This window comes from Gopherus flavomarginatus, chromosome 7 (assembly GCF_025201925.1).
Source record: "Gopherus flavomarginatus isolate rGopFla2 chromosome 7, rGopFla2.mat.asm, whole genome shotgun sequence".
Lineage (NCBI taxonomy): Eukaryota > Metazoa > Chordata > Testudines > Testudinidae > Gopherus > Gopherus flavomarginatus.
In genome coordinates this window covers 7,644,790-7,666,678 of record NC_066623.1, presented here as the reverse complement: position 1 = coordinate 7,666,678, position 21,889 = coordinate 7,644,790, and the positions used below count along the sequence as shown (strand labels likewise).

At 41.0% G+C, this 21,889-nt stretch overlaps 1 protein-coding gene across 1 annotated transcript in view; it reads right to left on the bottom strand.

Annotated features, from left to right (window-relative positions):
- Window positions 1-3,058: 3,058 nt before the first annotated feature.
- RNF130 (ring finger protein 130) overlaps window positions 3,059-21,889 on the bottom strand; it is a 67,894-nt gene continuing 49,063 nt past the window's right edge. The window contains 5 exon segments of the mRNA XM_050961594.1: window positions 3,059-3,329; window positions 5,278-5,371; window positions 7,555-7,759; window positions 8,812-8,908; window positions 21,783-21,865. Of these exon segments, the coding sequence (XP_050817551.1) occupies window positions 3,278-3,329; window positions 5,278-5,371; window positions 7,555-7,759; window positions 8,812-8,908; window positions 21,783-21,865 (531 nt within the window). The 3' untranslated portion in view covers window positions 3,059-3,277.

Below are 21,889 nucleotides of genomic sequence, written 5' to 3'. Positions count from 1 at the left end.
GGTGTCATGAATCAGTGCAGCTATCTCGTGACAGAGACCGGTGCCGTAGGTGTGGTGCCAGTCCCGTGAGGGTATTATGGAACAGTGCCGACCCCTCGTTGCTAGGGAGATAGATCGCCATGCCCCTGGTGCCATGCACGTTCTCGGTGAAGCCAGTGCCAGGGAATGGTGGTGTGGTGATGCGGACCTGTTGTGGTGCCGGTATGGAGACTGGGAGCTCTGCATCATGGTGGGCTTGCCTCGGGACAGTACCAATCTTGACAGTATGAAGGCTTGTCTCTAATGGTCATCTCAATGAGATTTCCTGCGGCCTCAAAAGTGTCTGGAGTGGAGGCTGGCTCCAACACCTCCATCTGGCACTGCCCGGATGGAGAGTCGCTGTGAGCCGGATTCGACGGTGTCTTGTGGGGCACCAGAGTCAACGGCATGGACTCTTGTTGCCTGGGAGCTGGGTCCTTCCTCTGGTGTAGCAAGGCATTCCCGGCAGTCCCGTAGCTCTCTGAGGAGAGCTGCCCTCTGTCAGCCCTTTTGCACTTGTGGGGCACTGGAGAAGTAGAGCAGCGCCAGGCATCGCCGGTGCTGAGGATCTCTTGCACTAGTGTCCTTCCTTGGCACCAATTCACGGACCGATGCAGGAGCGCTCTGCACCAATGTGCTCAAGCCTGGGCCTTGGTGGTCGGGGCCGCTGGATGGAGTGCAGCTTCCCTGAGCAGCTGCTTTAAATGGAAACCCCTTCTTTTTAGTCCTGGGCTTGAAAGCCCTGCAGATCTTGCAGCACTCGGACTGATATACCTTCCCCAGACAATTGAGGTAAGAGTCGTGGGGGTTGCTATTTGGCATGGGCTTGTGGCATACATTGCATGACTTAAAGCCATGCGCTTGCAGCATGCCCCGGAGCCCAAGAAGGGGTGAGGGGATAGGGACAATCCTGCTTACCAACATCTATGCTGACTATACTAATCTACACTAATGACAACTACTATACAAGAAACAAAGAGAGAACTAGATAACTAAGCTAGGAGAGCACTTGCAAGGCAAACAAGATGCAGTTTCAACGGAAGGAAACTGAAGGAATTGAAGGGGGGGAGGGGTTGGGTCAGCAGGGTCATACACTGAGTGCCAGGAAGGTGCCACTCCAGGGGCTCCCCAGCCAACCCAACGGGAGCTGCTAAGGGAAAAAGTTTCCAACGATGGTGCATGCGGCGCGCGCATACCTGATTGGAATCGACGTGAACAAGCACTCGAAGAAGAATCTGCTTTCTAGAGCCACACAGGTTTTCCCCAGCTAGCTCTCCACAGTATCTTTGAAAAGAGGTTTAAGACCATGATCCCAGCAGGTATAGGTGTTATTTGATTTAAAGCCATTTCAGTTGCCTTATGCTTTTAGGAAGTTGGTGAAAAATGTAATCCCCTTACTGTATAGTCTGTGCTTTACATCATACTGCACATCATTCATCCATCTTGGCAACAACATTCAGCTGATAAAACACTGATTCTAAAATGAGCCAATCCCGGAGCACAACAAGTAGGAGTTTTTTCCTCCACAAATCCATCCAACAAGATTTCCCAGATTTTTCAAAACAGATTCACTGCTCTCTTCATTGACTGCATTCATGTTTTTACAAAATTTCACAAAGACACTTTAAAAAAACCCTATTAACATTATTGAAACTATCAAACATACATTTCATTTCTAAAAGCTGCCTTCTCAGCTGAAGGCTCCTTGACAGCTACAAATTAAGTAAGTATTTTAATGCAGATTTTGGCTGCCTTCCTGAATTCCAAAAGTGCCTATACCTAAAAAAATTCCCTACTCCAAGTACATTTGAAAATCTAAATCCTATCATAGTTTAATAAAATGGTTCTCTTTGATAGCTGGAAATAACTGGTATATTTTAATTATAGTGTTAGATTTTGGATGTCTGTTAAATCTTGATACCAGAGAAAACTCTCAACAGATTTTAACTCTGATCAGCTTATAACGTTTTTTCCCCTCTTCAACTGATCTGCCCACTTCACCATCCAATCTCATTAACTCAGACATTAGCCTTTGGCTGGGAATCAGAGCTCAGCAGCTGTACAGACAATACTAAAGACTGTATGCATTTTTGAAGTGAATGTTAGGTTATTTCTTACTGTCTAGTTGGATAAATAAGCCTGTGTGAAAATGAAAATCCCCAGCAAAGAATGGCAGGAAAGGACACAATCAGAGTTACCATATTACAGTAAAGATCATTATCAATCTTTCCATCTTGCATAATCACCTATGAGGTGACATTAACCAGCACCATTATTCAGTAAGCTCACTGATCTGTGAGGAGAGTCAGCAACAGAAAGAGGAGGGGAAAACCACCTCTTCATGCAGCATTAGGTAGGAAGAGGTGGTGGGGGAATGACAAGGAAGATTAATCTTCCAATGCATTATGAAGAAGGAAAACAGAACTGCAAACTTTCTGTGGGGACTGGACTGAAAACAAGAGATCATAGGTAATGTGTCCCAAGGAAACACAAAAGAATATTTTAGTTCAAAACATGTAAAAAGGTCAAGAAAAAAGTCTGATATTTACAAACATTGGGACCAGTTATGTGACTAACTATAACAAAGTGCAGTTTCCAGTAATGCTGTCATTAATCACTATGCAAGTGGTGGGTGTCATGCTTATTTCTGTCCCAGAGTAAAAAGAGAAGCATAAAAATCTAGCAAAGATGAAGCCATTTGTGACAGGAGGTTAGACAATAAACACAGTGCAATAATATCTCACACACAAAACACTAGAGATAGAGAGTACTCAATGCAGAAGGTTCATGGAAAATAAAATTCAACTACAGAAAATTTTTTCATAATTAAAGTTTATTTCTTCTTTTTTTCTTAATACAAAGCTTTGGCATTAGCAAACTTTAATGAAAAATAAATGTACTAAATATAACTGCGTATGCTGCATGATCAAGAAATGATGCAAAAAAATAGGTGTCTCTCCAAGGCAAATCTGTCAGAGTGTGTTTCTTCAATACCATTCTGCTCTGTGGGGTAAGAAAGAGGACAAAATATTTATATTAGTTAAAGTTAATACTGAATGTTTAACTAAAAACTGTCAAAAGTCAGTGAGAAAATTATACAGGGCTAAAAATGGTGAATGCGGTCTGTGTTCCCCACATCATTGCTTACTATAATGAGCGAAGAATATCTGTTACTAGAATTCTTCACAACACTGCCGTAGGTTTGAGTCTTGCTTCTAAACCACTGGGAAATTACTGCCCAATGCCAGGAGCCTCTGGACTATGCAATGCGGTTGTGCAGTTGCTTTTGGGAGGCCAGTCTCAGGTTATTTCTGGTGATATAGAACAAAACTTGCTTATTATCTAAATAATTAACAGGCAAGGCAGTTGTGAAGTCAGACCAGTTCCTGGAAGTCTCCTAGGAATATCATGAGATGTTTTAAGGCCAAGTGAAAACAGCCATTTAATGAAGTGCCCCTTATCGTTATTCCCTTCTTATCATTATTATAAAAATGGTCATAGTTGTCTGGAGCTGTTTATCTTTTGTATATGCACAGGAACACAGCAACTAATGCCTTAAATCAATCTGTTTGAACAGTGGGGGGAGACAAAAGAGGAAGCAAGCAGCAGAGAATGTTCCCTGGAAGGGTTTCACTGACTGAGAAATGCTCTCTGAGAATTCCATCACAAAATGCTTAGCATCTTCCACTTGCTTGGTTTACTACTACTTCTCCTTCCTGCTTGTTTCATCTTCCAAGAGGAAAATGAAGTCCCTACCTTCATGTTTAATTATTGTTCACTGATTGCATGGACACTGTCAACATTCATTTTTATAGGGAGAACTGGGAAGTAAAAAGCTTTTCTGCTTTTCCTCCTTTCTTGCATCTATACTAGTGTGGCATTTCATGGAAATCACAACAGAGTCATGACGTATCTGCCAAATTGACCAACATAAGAGAAAACTTTTTGCCTGACATACTTTGCACATTAGGCAGCAGTGAAGCAATCAATCAAAAAATAGTTGAATGCATACACAGGGGGCAGGCCTAAACCAGGTAGCCTAACTTAGCAGCAGAGTCAGAGGTTGCTTAGACTCCAGTGAAATCCAGTGGGGAAGCCACGGAGGTCGGGAAGCTGCAGCAGGTACTGAAGTTCCGTGAAGAAAGGGGCAAATTTTTGCCACTCCTCTTTCTGTACTCTTTCGATCTTCACTAGTCTATTTCACTTTCTTTTTAAAAAAAAAAATATAGTGTTTTTAATATACTGACTAAGCTTTCAGTTCTACCACTGTTGCTGATAGTTCACATGACAATGATGCAGTCTTTGCCGGTGTCACTTAAATACTTTCCTGAACAAATTCCCTGAATGCAGTAGCTGGATGCAGAGTTGGTGTGAAATTTAACGCAATACTTCCTGCTGCTTACTAAAAGAAAGAACCGCAACCAACAGAGCATCAACAGGAAGACAAGATGAGGAACTGAAGGGGAAATGCCAGAAATTTAACTGGTTCTGCTTCTGAGTGTACATTGACTGAGTGTTCTCTAGCCTCTTCCTAATGCAGGTGGCAGTGCCAAGAAATGTAGAAATTGCTTTTCACAGGCACATGTACACAACTCCTAACAACTTCACTCCCTAGCCAGTTCCTCTGGCTATTTTTCACAGCCGCTGACTGTCTTAAGTATGGAGGTCACCATCTCTAATTTTGCCAACTCCCTGATAACTAGCTGCAATTTGATAGCTATAAAGCAAGAAGCAGCAGTGCAAGCTTCCCATTACTGCTCTGAAAGGAGCTCCTCTAGTGATGTAACATTCATATCCTTCCTCCTCTGTGAAAAGGAGTTCCAACAGTGAAAATGGGCTTTCTGAGCTGAAATCTGAGAAACAAACAGACTGAAGCTGCCAGAAAGCCACCAGATGGTAACAACTACTGGTCCCCAACAGGCAGAGTCTGGCCTGGTGGACTAAAGGTATAATCTTACTATTTAAATGTATCAGCTGATTAAATGCTAATTCAAAAACTACAGGGTCTAACCAGGCTCTATGATACCCCACTCTTTTTTTTTTTTTGCACTTCCCCTTTGTGGGGAGCTATTTTAGGCAAATCTAGCTACATGTGCATTAACAATTTCTAGTAAAGACTTTTACATAGAGAAGGCACTCACACTTTGAAAAACTTCCTCATTTCTCCCATTCTTCCCCTCCTGCCACTTCTTCACAGTGTTGCCTGTGACACAAGCACCAAAAACAAATATATAGACGCATATCTAAATATTTACTTACTCGTCAGCATTCAAGCTAGCTGTAGCTTTGATGATCATGTAGCAGAGTGTGAGGGCGCTGAGGAGGCCAAAACTGGCAATAATAAACCATTCTTCTGTTGATAAAGGAAAGGGAGGAAATCACTCGTGGGAGAAGGCTTATGTCAAATCGATGTGAACATTTCCCTCAAACGCCTCTGGCAGAAGGCGACAGGGTTCTAAGCCATGACTGGCACCAGGAAGTAAAGCAGAAGGAAGTTAGCCACAGAGTTACTGGTTGGAGAAGGCTAGCAAAGAAGAAGTGGAGAGAAGGTGTGGAAAAGAAGCCTGGCACAACAATATCTCCTGGCTGAGCCCCAGGGTTAGCAATCAAGAAGGAGCATTTAACAAAGTAAAGTGAAATGCAAGTCAAGAAAAATGTAAATGAAGGCTCTCTTCTCCTCCTGGTTAATATGGATATTGTCAGGGTTGGTTTGTAGCCCAAAATGTGACTTCATATACATGTGTATATAGACAAATATTTATAAAAAAAATTAAATTATTTTGTAAAAGCAAATACTTTAGTGCTATTTTTATTTAAACAAAGTTTGTGCTTGGCAACTGGCACTAAGCCACAACTCTAACAATTTTTCCACATAACGGAAGGATGTGATATTTGGAAAAGAAACAGATTTCAATTTCAATTGATTATAAAAATGTACAAATGCTTTAAAATAAGAAATATTTTGCTATGATCTTTTTAAAAAGGCATTCAATATCAAAGGCATTATTAAACAGACAATATGCTCTCTCTTCTCCTGAGAAGTTCTGCATTTGCAAATAGGTTTAATTACAAATATTCTGGTTTACTGAGATATATTTTAGGCTTTACTTGAGTGTGCCAGAGACACGTGTGTTATACAGAAAGTTAAAACCTGAAAAACTTTTTTAAAGAAACTTTATTTTATAACCACTATCAGTATGAACTGGTGCTTATATTTCTCTTTTCTTTACCATGGTGTTCCCTGTTGGAGTACCTGCCTTTCAAAGATGGAACAGACAGTCAACACACCGGCCTTCAAGGAAGTTGAGCAGTTAGCCTGGTTTAACTGCAAACTTCTCTCTCCTGGACGGGAACATTTTGAACTTTAAAAATTGTTACCAGATTTAGTCTGTGTTTGGGAGAGCTAAATAAGGAGTGGATTAGTAATGACAGATGCTGGACAAAGTGACGACTTGGTTTTGTGAACGAACTAGATTTGAAGTTTGGATTTGCCTTTCTCAGGCCAGCACACTAATGGATATTGGTAAATTTGGAGGAAAGGTGGGAAAAGTGGAAAAAGGAAAGTTTTCTATCACAAGTTTGCTTTGTTGTGGCATCATAAGAAATGTTCCATAATGCACTGTATTTAGAAGCTTTTTTTTAGTAACTCTGCTTATTAACATAGGTAAGAATACAAGCAGTATCCCTTGAGTTTATGAGATTGGGTGAATAGATATGAGTGAAGAAAGTATGAGAAAATCAACTGCCTCCAGCATGGATTTGAGTTCTGTAATGCAGTGGGAAACAAACACTTATCCATACATCAAATCATTAGCCTAAAACATTTAGAAAATGATGCAATGCTATGCATACTGTATTCTCAGGGTCTCTCTTTATACACCAGAAACCCCAGGTGGAATCTACTCAGTGGAATTTCCTCCCGTTTTTCCTTTGAAGAGAGCCTTGCAAATAGTTTGCTAACACTGTCCTACAATATCATACCACCACAAAACATCCAGATTACGCTGGGTTCCAAGACCTTCACGTCAAACACAAAAATTGTATGTTATAAAGGCAGACATGACAAATACTAGGGCTAATCCCTTAGATCTCTGCTCCTGGGCCTTGGGGTTCCAAATGCAATATACTAATTGAGAAAGCGTCTAAGTAACCATGATAGTACCTATAACCAACTTAGTAACTACTAATCAGTTAAATAATAGTCTTGCAGTATATTTTTGCTGTGTAAAAATAGTAGGTGCCTTTTTGCCAACCATGCTTCCCACACTGGTTACCAAATTAATTTTCTTCTTGAAGTTCACCTAATAATTGTATGCAGTTCTAAATGAATTTACCATTAATAAAGGAAGTGTTTGCAACAGTCCCTGAAGTTATCAGTTTCAATAAAAAACATGTAAGTTTCTTACATTGAGAGAAGTCACCTTTGTCTCTATAGGGAAAGCTTTCACTGTTGCCCTGCTGTGCAGAACCACAGCAAAACAGACACCACACAACAGGGAAACCATGAAACTATAATAAAAAACAAATAATGCTTACTTGTTACGGCAATGTTGATCTCCCCTGTCCTTGGAGTTATTTCCCCGTCCTGTGGAAGCTGTGACATCCCAGAAGTGCGCAGGGGCTCCAGGTTTAGTGAGTTGTCATTGGCAAAGTCACCAAGTGCTGATCGTCTATTGGCTGGCTGGCCTCTGGTGAGCCTTTCCATATCAAAGGCTACGTTATCTGTACATGGCACACTTGGCTGGAAAAACATTATTTCCATATTAAAATGTTAATTATTCTATACACAGACAACCTGCAAAAGTCTCCCTTGCTTAAGTTTTTTTTTTTTTTTTAAATAAAGACGACACTGAATATGTACAAAAGCCTATCTCTATCAGAGAGAGACAGGGTGGGTGAGGTAATATCTTATTTAACTAACTTCTGTTGGTGAAAACAAATGTTTGGCTCTTTAGGTCACTGTGTGTGGCTCAAAAGCTTATGACTTACCTCACCCACCTTGTCTCTCTAATATCCTGGGACCAATAAGGCTACAACAACAAGGCTAAAAACCCTTCTGTACATAGATCAGAAAATATCATTATGATTCAGAAGAGGGAGTTGAATATGTTGGTGTCCTATACACAACAGTAAAGAAATTTGTTACCATGGGCCATAAAAGCTGATTTCTTTGTACTCTACATCAATAGTGAGAGGTATTAGACAAGGCATGTCAAATTACATTGTTTCCTCCTTTACCAACTCAGGTATGTTAATTACAGAAGTAGCTTGCCCACAATATGTTATCTGCTGTTATTTCTAGAAAGTTTGTGCAGTTTGACACAGCTAGGAATGTGGGCCTGATTTCTCCCTTGCTGTGCTTGACCTGATGGTTACTATAGATGTGGCATAAGCTTTTCATTCCCCTTTATATGGAGGACATAATCTGTCTGAGAATCACCCTGCACTCAGAACTTCTCCCCAGACAGGAAAATGGGACAAATATCTCCTTTGAGACCATCCTCTAATGTCTCTTGGTTAATCAGCTAGCATACTGTATTCTGGTATTTGCGAATGGATTCTCTGAGCACTCAACCTCTCTATATGCATTTGAGGTCCTATGGCTGAAAAGACACAGATCAGAGGCCACACTCAAACCACATGAAGAAGGAATCCAACATGGCTGGGCAATATGCTCTTGCCAACCCACCATGCCTGCTGTGATGGATTTCTTATTATGAGATACTTTGTGTGAAGAAATTACTTGAACTGTCGTATCAGTTATGTAATAAAGGTCACAAATATGCAACTTACTACAATTCCCAGAGCCTTCAAAATGTTCAGTTTACACATAGGACAGGTACAGTGTTCGCTAAGCCAAGGATCCACACAGGCTTTGTGGAAAACGTGCCTAAAAAAGAATACACGGGCGCATACAATTTATAAACCTGCACAGAGAGTTTCACAGTGTACAGCATGAACAGTCTCACACTCAGATGAGATTTCAGAAATGAAACTTTCAATAAAACAATTTAGAAGCTTGCAGCACAAACTAAAAAAGAGACAAAGAAAATAACATCATGGACCTAACTGCAGAATTCATCCCTCTTACTGTTCTGTGCTGTCTGGACCAAGGAAATCTAAAGTTCTGCTTTCCTTTGCTATCAGTTAATTATGATTCATTTAGGAAAAATAGGATTTAAAGCCCTGGCTCTGCACTTGGGCCTGCACACGCAGACCCTTGGCACCTGCTGAAGCCTCAGTAACAGGATCAGTTTATAATGTGAACTACAGAATCTATATAGAACCACAACCTTGTCTTTAATGGATGTAAAACTGTGACATACTGAATATGTAGGCATTCCACCAAATAACAGTGCTAATAACTTTACACACCCACCTGTAGCAATAAATAACCTGTGATGCCTTTTAAGTATACTTCAGATTTTTGCAATACTTATATATTTTTTATTACTGATAATATATCATTTAGCTAAATATCAGGTATACAAATGAAGATCCTAATCCCACAATTGGATCATTGCAGGATTATTTTCTGCATATTATGTTCGGTTCTTCTGGATGTAACCACAGTACAAACTGCAGGGTAAAATTTACATGTATGTTTTCTTTTAGTACATGGTGCTAGTTAAGGCCCTGTATCTGTGTCAGACGATAATCCTTAATTTTAAACATTTTAAAAGGGGATATGTATAACAATTTATAAAAGTACCTTTGCAACAGTATTTAGGCACTGGCTCGATCTCAAATAGGGACCTGCCCCATTAAAATTGTTCAAATATGCTAGCTGGGTTATTAAGTAGTCAAAACAGGGCCAGAAACATTACAACGGAGAATAACTAATAATGGACACTGTCACCCCAACTTCCACCATCTCCTCTACCTTGACATAATAGTACTGTAATCAACTTTGGTGATTTTGCTGCTGCCTCTCCCAAGCAGAGGGCTAGCCTTTTTACTGCTTCTGTGCTCATCAAGAGGGATAGCTGCCACCTCTCTACTTTCCATCAGTTTAAATGGCTTGTGTGGGCACTGGCCAACCTGCTGACACTGACACCTTGAGGGAGCTTTCTCTTGCAGGTTCAGAAGATGACAACTTGCAGCAGCATCAGTGTCTTCCCTTTCCTGGTTGAACTACATTGGCTGTCTCCCTCCCCATGCAGTTGTAGCTGCTGGGACACTTTGTGGCTTCCCCATGCTGGATTCTTGGGATAGGGGAGCGACTCCCCTAAATACAGCTGGGTTGCTGAAATACAGCCCTGAGCAGCAGCAGCACCTCTCTGCAGCAGCTGCTTTCACACAAGTTTCTGCTTTCCTCCTCCTCCTTCCATGTCATTAAGCTCCATCCAGGACTTATTCTCAATTAAGTGGCAAGAGCACAGTCCCATTAGAAGTCAAGTTTGAACTAAAAATCAATTGTCTTATTACAATTAAAAGCAAACCAAACGTATTATGGATTAATTCTTTGCAGGCTTTTATAATTGGCAAAGATATGTCAAAGGGAGGAGAAACATTTAGAAGCTTTACCCTATCATACACACCTTGTGAGAACTGGAAAAACAGGTTAATCATCTTATATCGTAAAAACAAATCTAAAGATGAGAAAGCACAATGAGCTTCTACTTGCACAGCATGTTAATTTGAATTAGACAAGAGATTTGTATCGCCACCCATGTGGCTTGCAAAGACATGCTTTCAGACAGATTGATTTTGATATAAACTTAACAACAGTAAAGGACTGTACAAGGATAGTAACACCACACTCAGGCAAAGGAAGATGATTGGCCTTTCTTGACCTGTCACTTTACCTGTAGAACATTTTTGACAATGAGTAGTCGGGGAAGGTAATGGTATCAGTAGATTATCTACCTTAATACAACACAGCCATGCACTAAAATACTTAGTCTACACTGAAAAGTTGTACTGGCATAACTATGTCATTCAGGGGTGAAAAAAACCACACCCCTTGACCAACAGTTATGCCAACAAAATCTCCAATGTAGATGCAGCTATGTTGATGGCATAGAGCCTCCACTGATGTAGCTAATATCGTTCAGGAAGGTGATGGTCCTACATGAGAAGAAAAACTCCTCTTGGTGTAGGCTGTGTGGCTAGGTGGGTATAGCTAGCTGAGAAACAGCTTTGTTCTGACATATCTGAGAGAATGTAAAGTGCACCATCTATTCCAGGCTACCGAGCAACCCATAGCTGGCTATCAGAGCAGCTCAGAATCAGGGAAGTGCAGTGGCACTGTATAGCTGCCTTTACTTCTGCCTTCTATTCTGTGCCCTCTGAGATGCTGAGCATGGCACGTGTCCCCGAGTTCTAAAATCAAAGTAATACTGCTCATTCTTCCTTCTCTACCATATGAGACATTAAAAGCAGAACAGAGGAAACATGTTGCCAGGAAGTTACTAAGTCTCCAGGTTGACTTCCTGGAGAACAGCTCCTGAAAAAGTTTGTTAGTAAAAATGGAAAGTAGTGCATGTACAATAAAAATTTTATGTCCACAGGTATTAAGCTGGTGGCAATACTCAAGTGCATCAATGTAATTATGTTTAATCAGTAGTACTTGTTCAAACCAACTAAGGTGAGTGGGGATGTACAGGTGCAATTAAGAGTCTACTCTGGTCTGCAGAACCTTTACTACTGGTGATGATGCACAAGGAAAGATTTCAGCTTGACATTAATAATCAAGGTTGAGTTTGCACACGTGGCAGTTAGGAAAAAATAATTTTATTGGCAATAGGAGTACATCTGATATCTGCAATTTTCCAAAATATTAGATTGTGAATGTGTCTCACTCTAAAAGCCAGATTAGAGTTTTAAAAAGAAATTTAAGAGACGAAAAGCAATAAGTTGCCACCCTAAAGCAACAACAACATAATTTTATACACCACTGAAATGGAAGCCATTTAAAAATGAAGAGAAATATGGAACTCCACTAAGCTGGGGGGAGAGGTAGATACGCTGGAGGGTAGGGATAGGATCCAGAGTGACTAGACAAATTGGAGGATTGGGCCAAAAGAAATCTGATGAGGTTCAACAAGGGCAAGTGCAGAGTCCTTCACTTAGGACAGAAGAATTCCATCCACTGCTAAAGGCTCGGGACTGACTGGCTAGGCAGCAATTCTGCAGAAAAGGACTTGGGGATTACAGTGGCTGAGAAGCTGGATATGAGTCAGCAGTGTGCCCTTGTTGCCAAGATGGCTAGTGGCATATTGGGCTGCATTAGTAGGAGCATTGCCAGCAGATAGAGGGAAGCGATTATTCCCTTCTATTCAGCACTGGTGAGGCCACATATGGAGTATTGCATCCAGTTTTGGTCCCGTTACTACAGAAAGGATGTGGACAAATTGGAGAGTCCAGTGGAGGGCAATGGAAATGATATGGGGCTGGGGCACATGACTTAACAGGAGAGACTGAGGGAACTGGGCTTGTTTAGTCTGCAGAAGAGAAGAGTGGGGGGGGATTTGATAGCAGCCTTCAACTATCTGAAGGGGGGTTCCAAAGAGGATGGAGCTGGCTGTTCTCCGTGGTGGCAGATGACAGAACAAGGAGCAATGGTCTCAAGTTGCAGTGGGGGAGGTCTCGGTTGGATATTAGGAAACACTATTTCACTAGGAGGGTGATGAAGCACTGGAATGGGTTACCTAGTGAGGTGGTGGAATCTCCATCTGTCACGGAGTGGGGGAAATCAGGGCCCTGCACCCCTCTTCCTGCGATTCACCGTGACTCTCAGCCAGCCAGTAAAACAGAAGGTTTATCAGACAACAGGAACACAGTCCCAAGCAGAACTTGTAGGTACAACCAGGACCCTTCAGTCAAGTCTTTCTTGGGGGGAGGAGGGGGGGCGGGAGTTTATGGAGCTTAGACCCCAGCTCTGGGATTCCCTGCATTTCACCACCCAGCACAAAACTGAAAGGAAAAAAAACCCTCTAGCCATCTCTCTCTCCCTTTCCCCAGCTCCTCCCCTCCCTTTGTCCAGTTTCCCGGGCAAAGGTGTCACCTGGCACCAGCCCCGTCCTGGCTCCGGTTACAAGCTCGGGTAACTCAAGTAAAATCATCCCCTGCTATCCCATCCCCAGTGCAGACAGTCCCAGCAAAACCAGATGACATTCCCAGGTCAATCTGCTCCGCTCCCTACTGCGTAACATCATCCTTAAGAGGTTTTTAAGGCCCGGCTTGACAAAGCCCTGGCTGGGATAATTTAGTTGGTGTTGGTCCTGCTTTGAGTAGGGGGTTGAACTAGTTGATCTCCTGAGGTCTCTTCCAACCCTAATCTTCTATGATCATATTTTTACAGCCACTTTTGACATCAGAACTATACTCTACTGCATTCATGGGCTGGTTTGACATGGCATGGCATGGCTATCTGGCACGGAGAACTGTATTAACCAAGCTACAAATGTACTGCTGAATATGCTGGATTGTTTAATCAAGAAAATGTAAGAATCTCCATTAACCAGCCTGCTGATGTCCTTCCTTCATTCTAGAATCTTTATTAAGGCAATGAATGTGGGACAAACATAAGTGTGAAAAATGGGATAGGTACTCTGCTTATCCTTCCTGAGCAACTACATAAATAACTCCCCTCCACTCCCTATTTCCTTATTTCTGCTGTCAATAGTTATTAACTTTTTATTTGTATCACTCATGAGAGCACAGAAAAGATTATTCAGCTGTCCTCTGAGGTAGAAGTGAGCTTGCAATCCCATGGTCTATATAATGATGTTACTGTGTTGTGTTACATATTTTAATGCTTTTAGTCACTCGTATTTCTTTTTAAAACTCCACAGTCTAGATTTTAGAGTGGGACATGCATTTACAACAATCTAATATTTTGTGAAACAGCAGACATCAAGACTCCACATAAGTATGAAAACAGCTTTAATATGCTGTTATCAGCTAATCAGAGCTCAGTGCTATAAAACCACTCAGATCAAATCAGGCACTGAATGATATGGATTCCAGTGTGTACCTAGTAAATATTATGAGATTATTTTAAAGGGATATTAGTGTCTGATAAGGCGTTTCTGTGCATTTAAAACCTAACTACTTTTCTGATATTTTCCTTCTTTGCTATTGATTCTTAAACCTCTTGAACTCTGGGAAACCTTATAAATGTTTTCCAAAATTTACAACTCCCCCCAGAAATTTTAATTTTAATCAACATATTTTTGCCTGCTATTTCTCCCGCCCCTAAATATCCTACTGGCCTTGATATGGGGGCTCTTGATCTGTCCAGGTTTTTCTGTATTTCCAGGGGTTGAACAGCAGATACAAACTAATAAGACGATAATGCACAAGTATGAGTAATTTATAAAGTTGAGCTTGAAAGAGGAAATCCTTGTATCCACATCAGAGACCTTTTCCTCCCCCAAAAATACATGTGAATTAGTCCAATACGGAGCATTCCAAAGGGGGCAAACCTGAGTAGTTCTGAGGGAGCTGCTCTAACTCACATTAGCTTACTATGGTCTCCTAGAAACCTTATACCAGCAGGGGATAACTGGGTGCAGTGTGCTCCAGCCCTGTTCCTCCTCCTGTGCAGGGTGCTGCAGGAAAGGAGGCACAGAAGTCAGCTCTGTGGCAGCAAAGGACGCCCCCATGCTGGCAGAATTTCCAGCAAGTGACTTTTAATTAGTTTTGTTTTCCGTAGAATGCCTGAGCAAGTCAGCCTCTGCATGTGGGTATGTAAACAGTGACTGGATTCTATTGTACAATGTGATCTCTTTGAGGGGCAGCAAGCCTCACAGCCTCGGTTGACAGATTCAGGCTAGTGGGGCTCAGGTTAGCACTCTAAAAATAGCTGTATGGACAGCATTTGAAGCTGCTGTTTGGGCTAGAGTTCAGGCTTTGAAGCCCTGGGCTCCAGGCTGAGCTGTAACTTCAAAGGACAGTACTGTTGACCTGGGCTGGGAGGCTTTCTGCCACAGGCTGTATAGACATACCCTTTATGCCATTCCAGAAAGAGGAAGTAGGCCTAAACATCCCCCACAAAATAGCCTCATTATAGGGAGATTCTTTGGCTGGTGTAATGGTTCCCTACCATTCCCTGGTAAAGGGAGCTTGGGTGGAATGCAGTATACTCCAAACTATGTTGCTCCAGCATAACAGTCCAATAGATGGTTGGTACAAGCCATCTCAATTTACAGTAGCACCAGAATAAGGCAGGCACAGATATGGCTAGTCATCTTTGTCACCCTCTCCATTCCTGCACCTCAGACTCAGACTCTAGGACTGGAAGGGACCTCGAGAGGTCATCGAGTCCAGTCCCCTGCCCTCATGGCAGGACCAAATACTGTCTAGACCATCCCTAATAGACATTTATCTAACCTACTCTTAAATATCTCCAGAAATGGAGATTCCACAACTTCCCTAGGCAATCTATTCCAGTGTTTAACTACCCTGACAGTTAGGAACTTTTTCCTAATGTCCAACCTAAATCTCCCCTGCTGCAGTTTAAGCCCATTGCTTCTTGTTCTATCATTGGCATCACCTAGCGCAAAGGAAAATTAAGAAGCTGGCCCAAAATGTGTACGTACTTTATTTTAGCAGCAAAGAGTCCTGTGGCACCTTACAGACTAACAGACATATTGGAGCATGAGCTTTCGTGGGTGAATACCCAGTTCGTCGGATGTATGCTGTATTTTACTATATCTGATTGGCATTCAACCTTATAATAATATATTTTAAAAATTTGCTGCGTTGCTTTTGTTCTTCCTTTCCTTCCTCTCTTTTTGCTCTGTTTCTCAGTATCTGTTCCCTCTCTCCCTCTGTCCACTCTTCCCCTGCCTCTGGTGTCTCCCTCCTTTCCCTCTTCCTGACTTATTTTCAATTCCCGTCTTCCCTTCTCATTTTCTTTTCCAATCTGATTTCCTCAAACTCCTCTCTCCTCACTTCTAAAGCCATCTCCTTAGCTTCTCCTTCCTTTTTTTTCCACACCACTCATTACATCAACAACTTGCTACTTCCTCATCACCCTATCCCCACTCTGGTCTCCCTTCTTTTTCCTAGCCTCAATGCTGTGATGGAAAAGTGAAGAGGAATCGGAGTGGAAAAGTTATTTAAGAGATTTGTCTTTTGTTAGTGTCTTTTTGATGCATTTGTTTCATTGCTTGTTTTTAAAACTTATATAATAAGATAATACAATAGAAAAATTTTAAATAAATGCTCACAAGTCTAAACATGATGTCACCCTGTGTTGAGGGAGGTTGGGTAGAAATGGAGGCTCTTATGTCCTCTTAGCGCAAAATTCCAACAGCCATGTTTACAGGCTCTGAATATTGAAAACATTTCAGCTCCTGGAGCACGGAGATGGTGTAGGAGACCATGGCTTTAACTACAATATGCACAAGTAATACTATATTGTTTATATTAGTCATTTTCATATTTAATTAAAAAAAGTACATTCAGTAAAATTCTCCTTATCTGCCACAAAGCTCAACACCAAGGTGCACCAGAAACCTAGAGTCTTGCCACAGAATTTAGGTCCAACTTGCTACTTTAAACAGCAGAGCACAATTATAGCAGCTAGCAAAAGGAAATGCTACATTCACAATGGGCTATAAGAAGCAAACTGCATTGGTGTCATGTGTCATTGAAACCCACTGTCCAATGCTTACAGCTTCCTTAAAAGACGGAGGCCAACTCTTTCATTTGGTATTTCTTGGTCAAAATACAGCTCTATCCATTTTTCTCAACATTCTCTTGCAAGACATTTCTTCATGTCTTGCTTATTGACTGTACTGTTTTTATTGCTTTCTTACCGATGACAAATATGGTATGAAAATTAGAAGATGGAGTGGCAGGGAGAAGAGAGTGGAAAGGAAGAGATTAAGATCCTATAAAGGTATTTATTAGTACACCCAGTTCCTTACCTGTTCAGATCAAACAAGTCTAGAAAAGCCTATTATCTAAAGAATTCTGTTCAGTGCTTTTGTAATTTAATACGATTTTTGAACGTACTACGTAAAGAATGTGCAATCTTGTTAGTGATATGAGGGGGAAAATGCAAGCAAAACTGCACCCTAATAATATTACTATGCCACTGACATACCATTCTTTGTAATGCTTTCTTTTTTCAGAGATCAGTAAAAAATTTTTGTTACTACATGTAGCTGATTAATATGAGATCAATCTTTTACTATAACAATGTTCCATCAGGAAAAAATTAAAAATGAGCCAGTCAAGATACTTAAGTGATCTGAGAGCTGCACAAGCAAGATTTAAAGATAAAGTGAGAAGGGACCATTACGGTCATTTAGTCTGACCTCCAAAGATAACCACTTAATTGCAGAGAATCCTAATTGTGTTTGGCTGATCAGCAGGCAATTTTATACTCTATTTATATACAAAATATTCCCAGGCAAAAAAATTAGAAACATTCAGTCTAATTTTTGCAAAAACAACAGGAGTACTTGTGGCACCTCCTGTTCTTTTTGCGGATACAGACTAACACGGCTGCTACTCTGAAACCAGTCTCATTTTTGTATTTATTATTACATCTATATTACTGTAGATGAAAAAGGTAGTGAAACATTCTTTCAGATTGCTTTGTGTATTCGACAGCAGTTTCATAGTATCATTTGTGTGGATTTAAGGTTTTCATATAGCTCCAGAGAAGAAAAATGTTTAAACAGAGAAGCTAGGGTTGCAAGACAAAAATTTGTAGGGGGACCAATGATGGGTGAGGTAAAGTAATATTTTGTTGAAGTTGATATGATTCTAATTAAGAGTCACTACCAAATGTCCACAATACATTATATTTTACCCTCCATTGTTAAATGTTGTCTTATAAGCTCAGAAATAAATTTTTCCATGATCATTTTTTCTTCTGCCATCTGATAAACATGAGTTATCTTTTTGTTAGTGCCTTAGAGGCCAACACGGTAACCGATGATTTACTTCTGTCTGTGCACTAGGATTTTATGCTGACCTGTAGCTATTTTAACACTTTAGAAGCAATTTTGAGGGAGTTTCACTCAGCGTGTATATGCATGTGCAGTGTTCTGCTGAAAAGGAGGGTAGGATTCTGGCAGGGATGCAGAACTAGTTGGGGACTCCTGAAAGAGGCAGTCCAAACTGGTGAAAGACAGTTTAGCTTGTCTGGCCTTTCTTCTGTCTACTACTATAATCCTTGATACACACAGTTAGGCTGGGATCCAGAAGTAGGAAAACATGAATTATGAGAGGAGATCAATCTGGGAGGAACGGGCATGGAGCCAGTAGAAGCTCTATCAGGCTTTTGGGGCATGATACTCTATGCCTGCTTTATTGTTTGGGGATGGGAAGGACTAAGGAGGCTGGGAAGCACTTAGTTCGAGATGCAGAGCAAAGCTGAGGGAAAGCAATCTATTTTACTTTGTTCTGCTCCCTCCAACTAAGTCAAGTTTACTTTTCTTAGGGCTCTAAGTGTTAATGTCAGCAGGAATAGTTCTGGGAATTGAACCTGCACAGTATCAAACAACTGCCATCCACTTCATTCATTGTGTCCCTTCTGCAGCAAGATGAAATACATTATTGATTCATTAGTTGCTTAAGGTGAATAATACTGTGGATACCTTTTTATTTCTCTCTGGGACCAGGGGTGGCTCCAAGCATCAGCAAAGCAAGTGCATGCCTGCGGTGGCAAGCCACGGTGGGCAGCCTGCTGGTTGCTGTGAGGGTGGCAGTCAGGCAGGTTCAGCAGCCTGCCTGCGGGAGGTCTGCCGGTCCTGGGGCTTTGGCAGCAGGTACGCTGAAGGCGCGAGACTGGCAGATCACCAGAAGAAATGCCGCTGAATCTGCGTCCCCAGCGAACCGCCCGCAGGGATGCCGCTGAAGGCTGCCTGACTGCCGTGCTTGGGGCGGCAAAAAACCTGGAGCTGCCCCTATTTGGGATCAAAGCAGATTTAGGAAATTCATAGACAATTTATCACCATTTAAGAGGTCAGGGGTTAAGCCTAACTTGGTTGATATTCATTTCAACACAGTAACACTTGTTTAAGTTTACAGACCCTATATTTTGAAACCCAATAAATAAAACCAAGTTCTTCTCAGAATTAGATGTACTCCTTATTCCCTTCAGATGCCCTTTACATTCCATGTGTTGAAGTCTGTTGGTTTTCAAGACTAGCTAGAAACAAGTCTCAGAAAAGCACACCTCAAATAAAATCCCTGCTTCTACAGTGAAATAAGAGAACACATTTCATGGACAGATCATCTGACACCGTTTGGCTCTCAGTATTAAGCCATAATCTAATTATTGCAAACTGATATAAAAGAAATCTGAAAATACTTGTACTCAAACTTTGATGACTTTAGATCAAGGTAATTACACATGAAAAATCGTTAGAACACAAACTTTCTAGGATAATGGCATACATGTGAAGATGAGCATGAATCACTCAAAGAACAGCTAAATAAAAGTTTTAATGACAGGAGGGAAAGAAGTGGGAGAGTCTGGAGTCTCTAGATAATCTTCTCTAACCTGGACCCAAAATTAGTGTTTCTGTGATGTAATTGAAGGTTCTTGAACTATACCCTGAAATTACAGAGAATCAAACAGTCTCTGAAATCTCTATCCAGCAGCTAATAATAATTTATAGGGTCCTTGAGCACAGAATATTGTTGCGTAAGAAAAAATAAAAACTAGTGCATTTTTTAAAAAGTGTAATTAAAATTTGGGTAAAAAAATTAAATTTTGTAAAAACAAACCTTTACAACATCAAAGACCAAGAAAAATGCCCCCAAGTGGTGTTTTTTTAAACACCACATTTCAATGGAAATAGGTTCTAAACAAACATGGCTCTGCAGTGTTTGTTACCCAAGCACTGCAGCACCGAAAACCTAAAAATGAGACATTTCATTGATTTTCAATGTCCAAGACACACACAAAAAAGCAAGTAAATGAAGAATACAGGGAAAGTGAATTGATTTATAAAATCTTCCTGCCCCAGTAAAGAAAGGTGTTAACAGAATCATTCATGGTAAAGACGTTTTTATTTACTATATACAAATTATAATTTGAGATTGTTTCTTTAATCTTATAATAGCAAAAATTCATTATGCATTAGAAGAAAAAATTTCCAGCTATCTAGAACAGCTTGCAGGAGGATTTAGAAGACTGATAATGAGCTGCAATATGCCCCTCAGGAACATGGGACTGATGCCTGGTTCCAACACTGTGACTTAGTTGTTTCTTAGTGTATCATGCATATAGCTATTTATATACCAAACATAGGCCAAGTTGCTGGATCTTGGCTGCATGTATGCATAATAATGTAAGTATTTCTCTTTTGGAGGGGGGAAGAGGAGAAGAGAAATGTGTTATAAAATGAAAGGGAAAGATATCCTTGGTAACAGTCAAAGCTACCACAAATTATTAGATAATTCTTCCAAAAATATTCACCACACTAAAAAAGCAGTTAAATTGAAAATCTGCTACAGAAATAATGTCACATAGCTCTAAATCAAGATCTTTGGGATGGAGGAGAAATGGGAAGACCGAGGCAAGAGCGCAAGGATAGAGTTTGGTTGCTACACTTTAAGTGCCAGTACAGGATAGCCGAAACGATTTTCTTACATAGTCCTTGATGTCAACACTAAGGTGGAGATGAGGGATGGCAGCATTTTTAGTAACTGGGAAATGCTTGAGCAAGCTGGAATTGCTTAGACCTCTGGTTCTCACCTTTTTGGTCTCAGGACAGCCTATCGCAATCCAAATACCCCAAACTCAAAAACACTAAATACCTTTAGTAAAAGAAATGTCTGGCTTACTAAATATTTCTTACCCACATAATATACACACTTACATAGTAAGTACTAAATAAGTACACCATGAGTACCATAAAGGCAGGTCCTGCAGCTTCTGTCCCACAGTGCTCCATGCTCTGGGAATTGTGATCTCTAGGGTTGCAGTACTGCTCATGTTTGGTGGAGGCCAGACAGGTCAAATTTGTGAGAGTGGTGTTGTAACCTGGTGCATGCTGTCACTGAGCCAGTCAAATCTGGCCTGTCTGGTCCCTCATCATCATGACGGAGAGGTGGCTGGGCCAAATCTAAGCAGTGCTGTGACCCTGTATATCATGATGCAACACCTGGAGCAGACAAGTCAAGCCTAGTCAGCCTCATGGCACTGGAACCACAGAATGCAGGGTGGGCTCTGCAACCCCTGCCAACTCCCCTTACCTCAGTGGGCAGAATCCCTCCCACCCTAACCCACAGGTCTCCCATCTAACCCTTTGACACATTCTGGCAGCATAATTTTTGGTTGAGACCCACAGGCATAGCAGGATACCAGGCTGCAGTATCCACTGTGTGAAATTTTGCTTCTATACTTTAGTTTACTATAATTAATGCAAGTACTGGATCTGCCCAATCTTCAATCCTTAAAGCTCTCTCTCACTCTCTCCCAATTTTGTGCCTTTTTCATGGTCTTCACATCCCTTAAAAAAATTACTTCCTACTTCCCATACGCCAATCACCTGCCATTCCTCCAGACCCTCCTCTTCTTGCATAGTCTCCATTGTCAATAACTCTGCCAGCTCCCACCTTCACACCTAATTGTATTGTATTAATCTTATTTAGACTGCATGCTCCTAGGACAAGGGACTTGTCTAAACTAGGTATGTGTAAAATATTATGCACACCTATGTTGGCATATAAAAGGAAAGAGCAAATGCTAGATAAAATGAAACAAAGGGATGTAAACAAGAATCAGCATAAACATTTCTTAGGAAAAAAATCCATTACCAAGGGAAGAGAAATTGCTAGCTTACTTGCATGGCAGAATACGGACAACATCATTCTGCTTGTAACACTCGATACAGACAGCACAATGATCAAAGTCTGGGTCTGTTTCCTAAAATGAAGAGCACGAAAACTC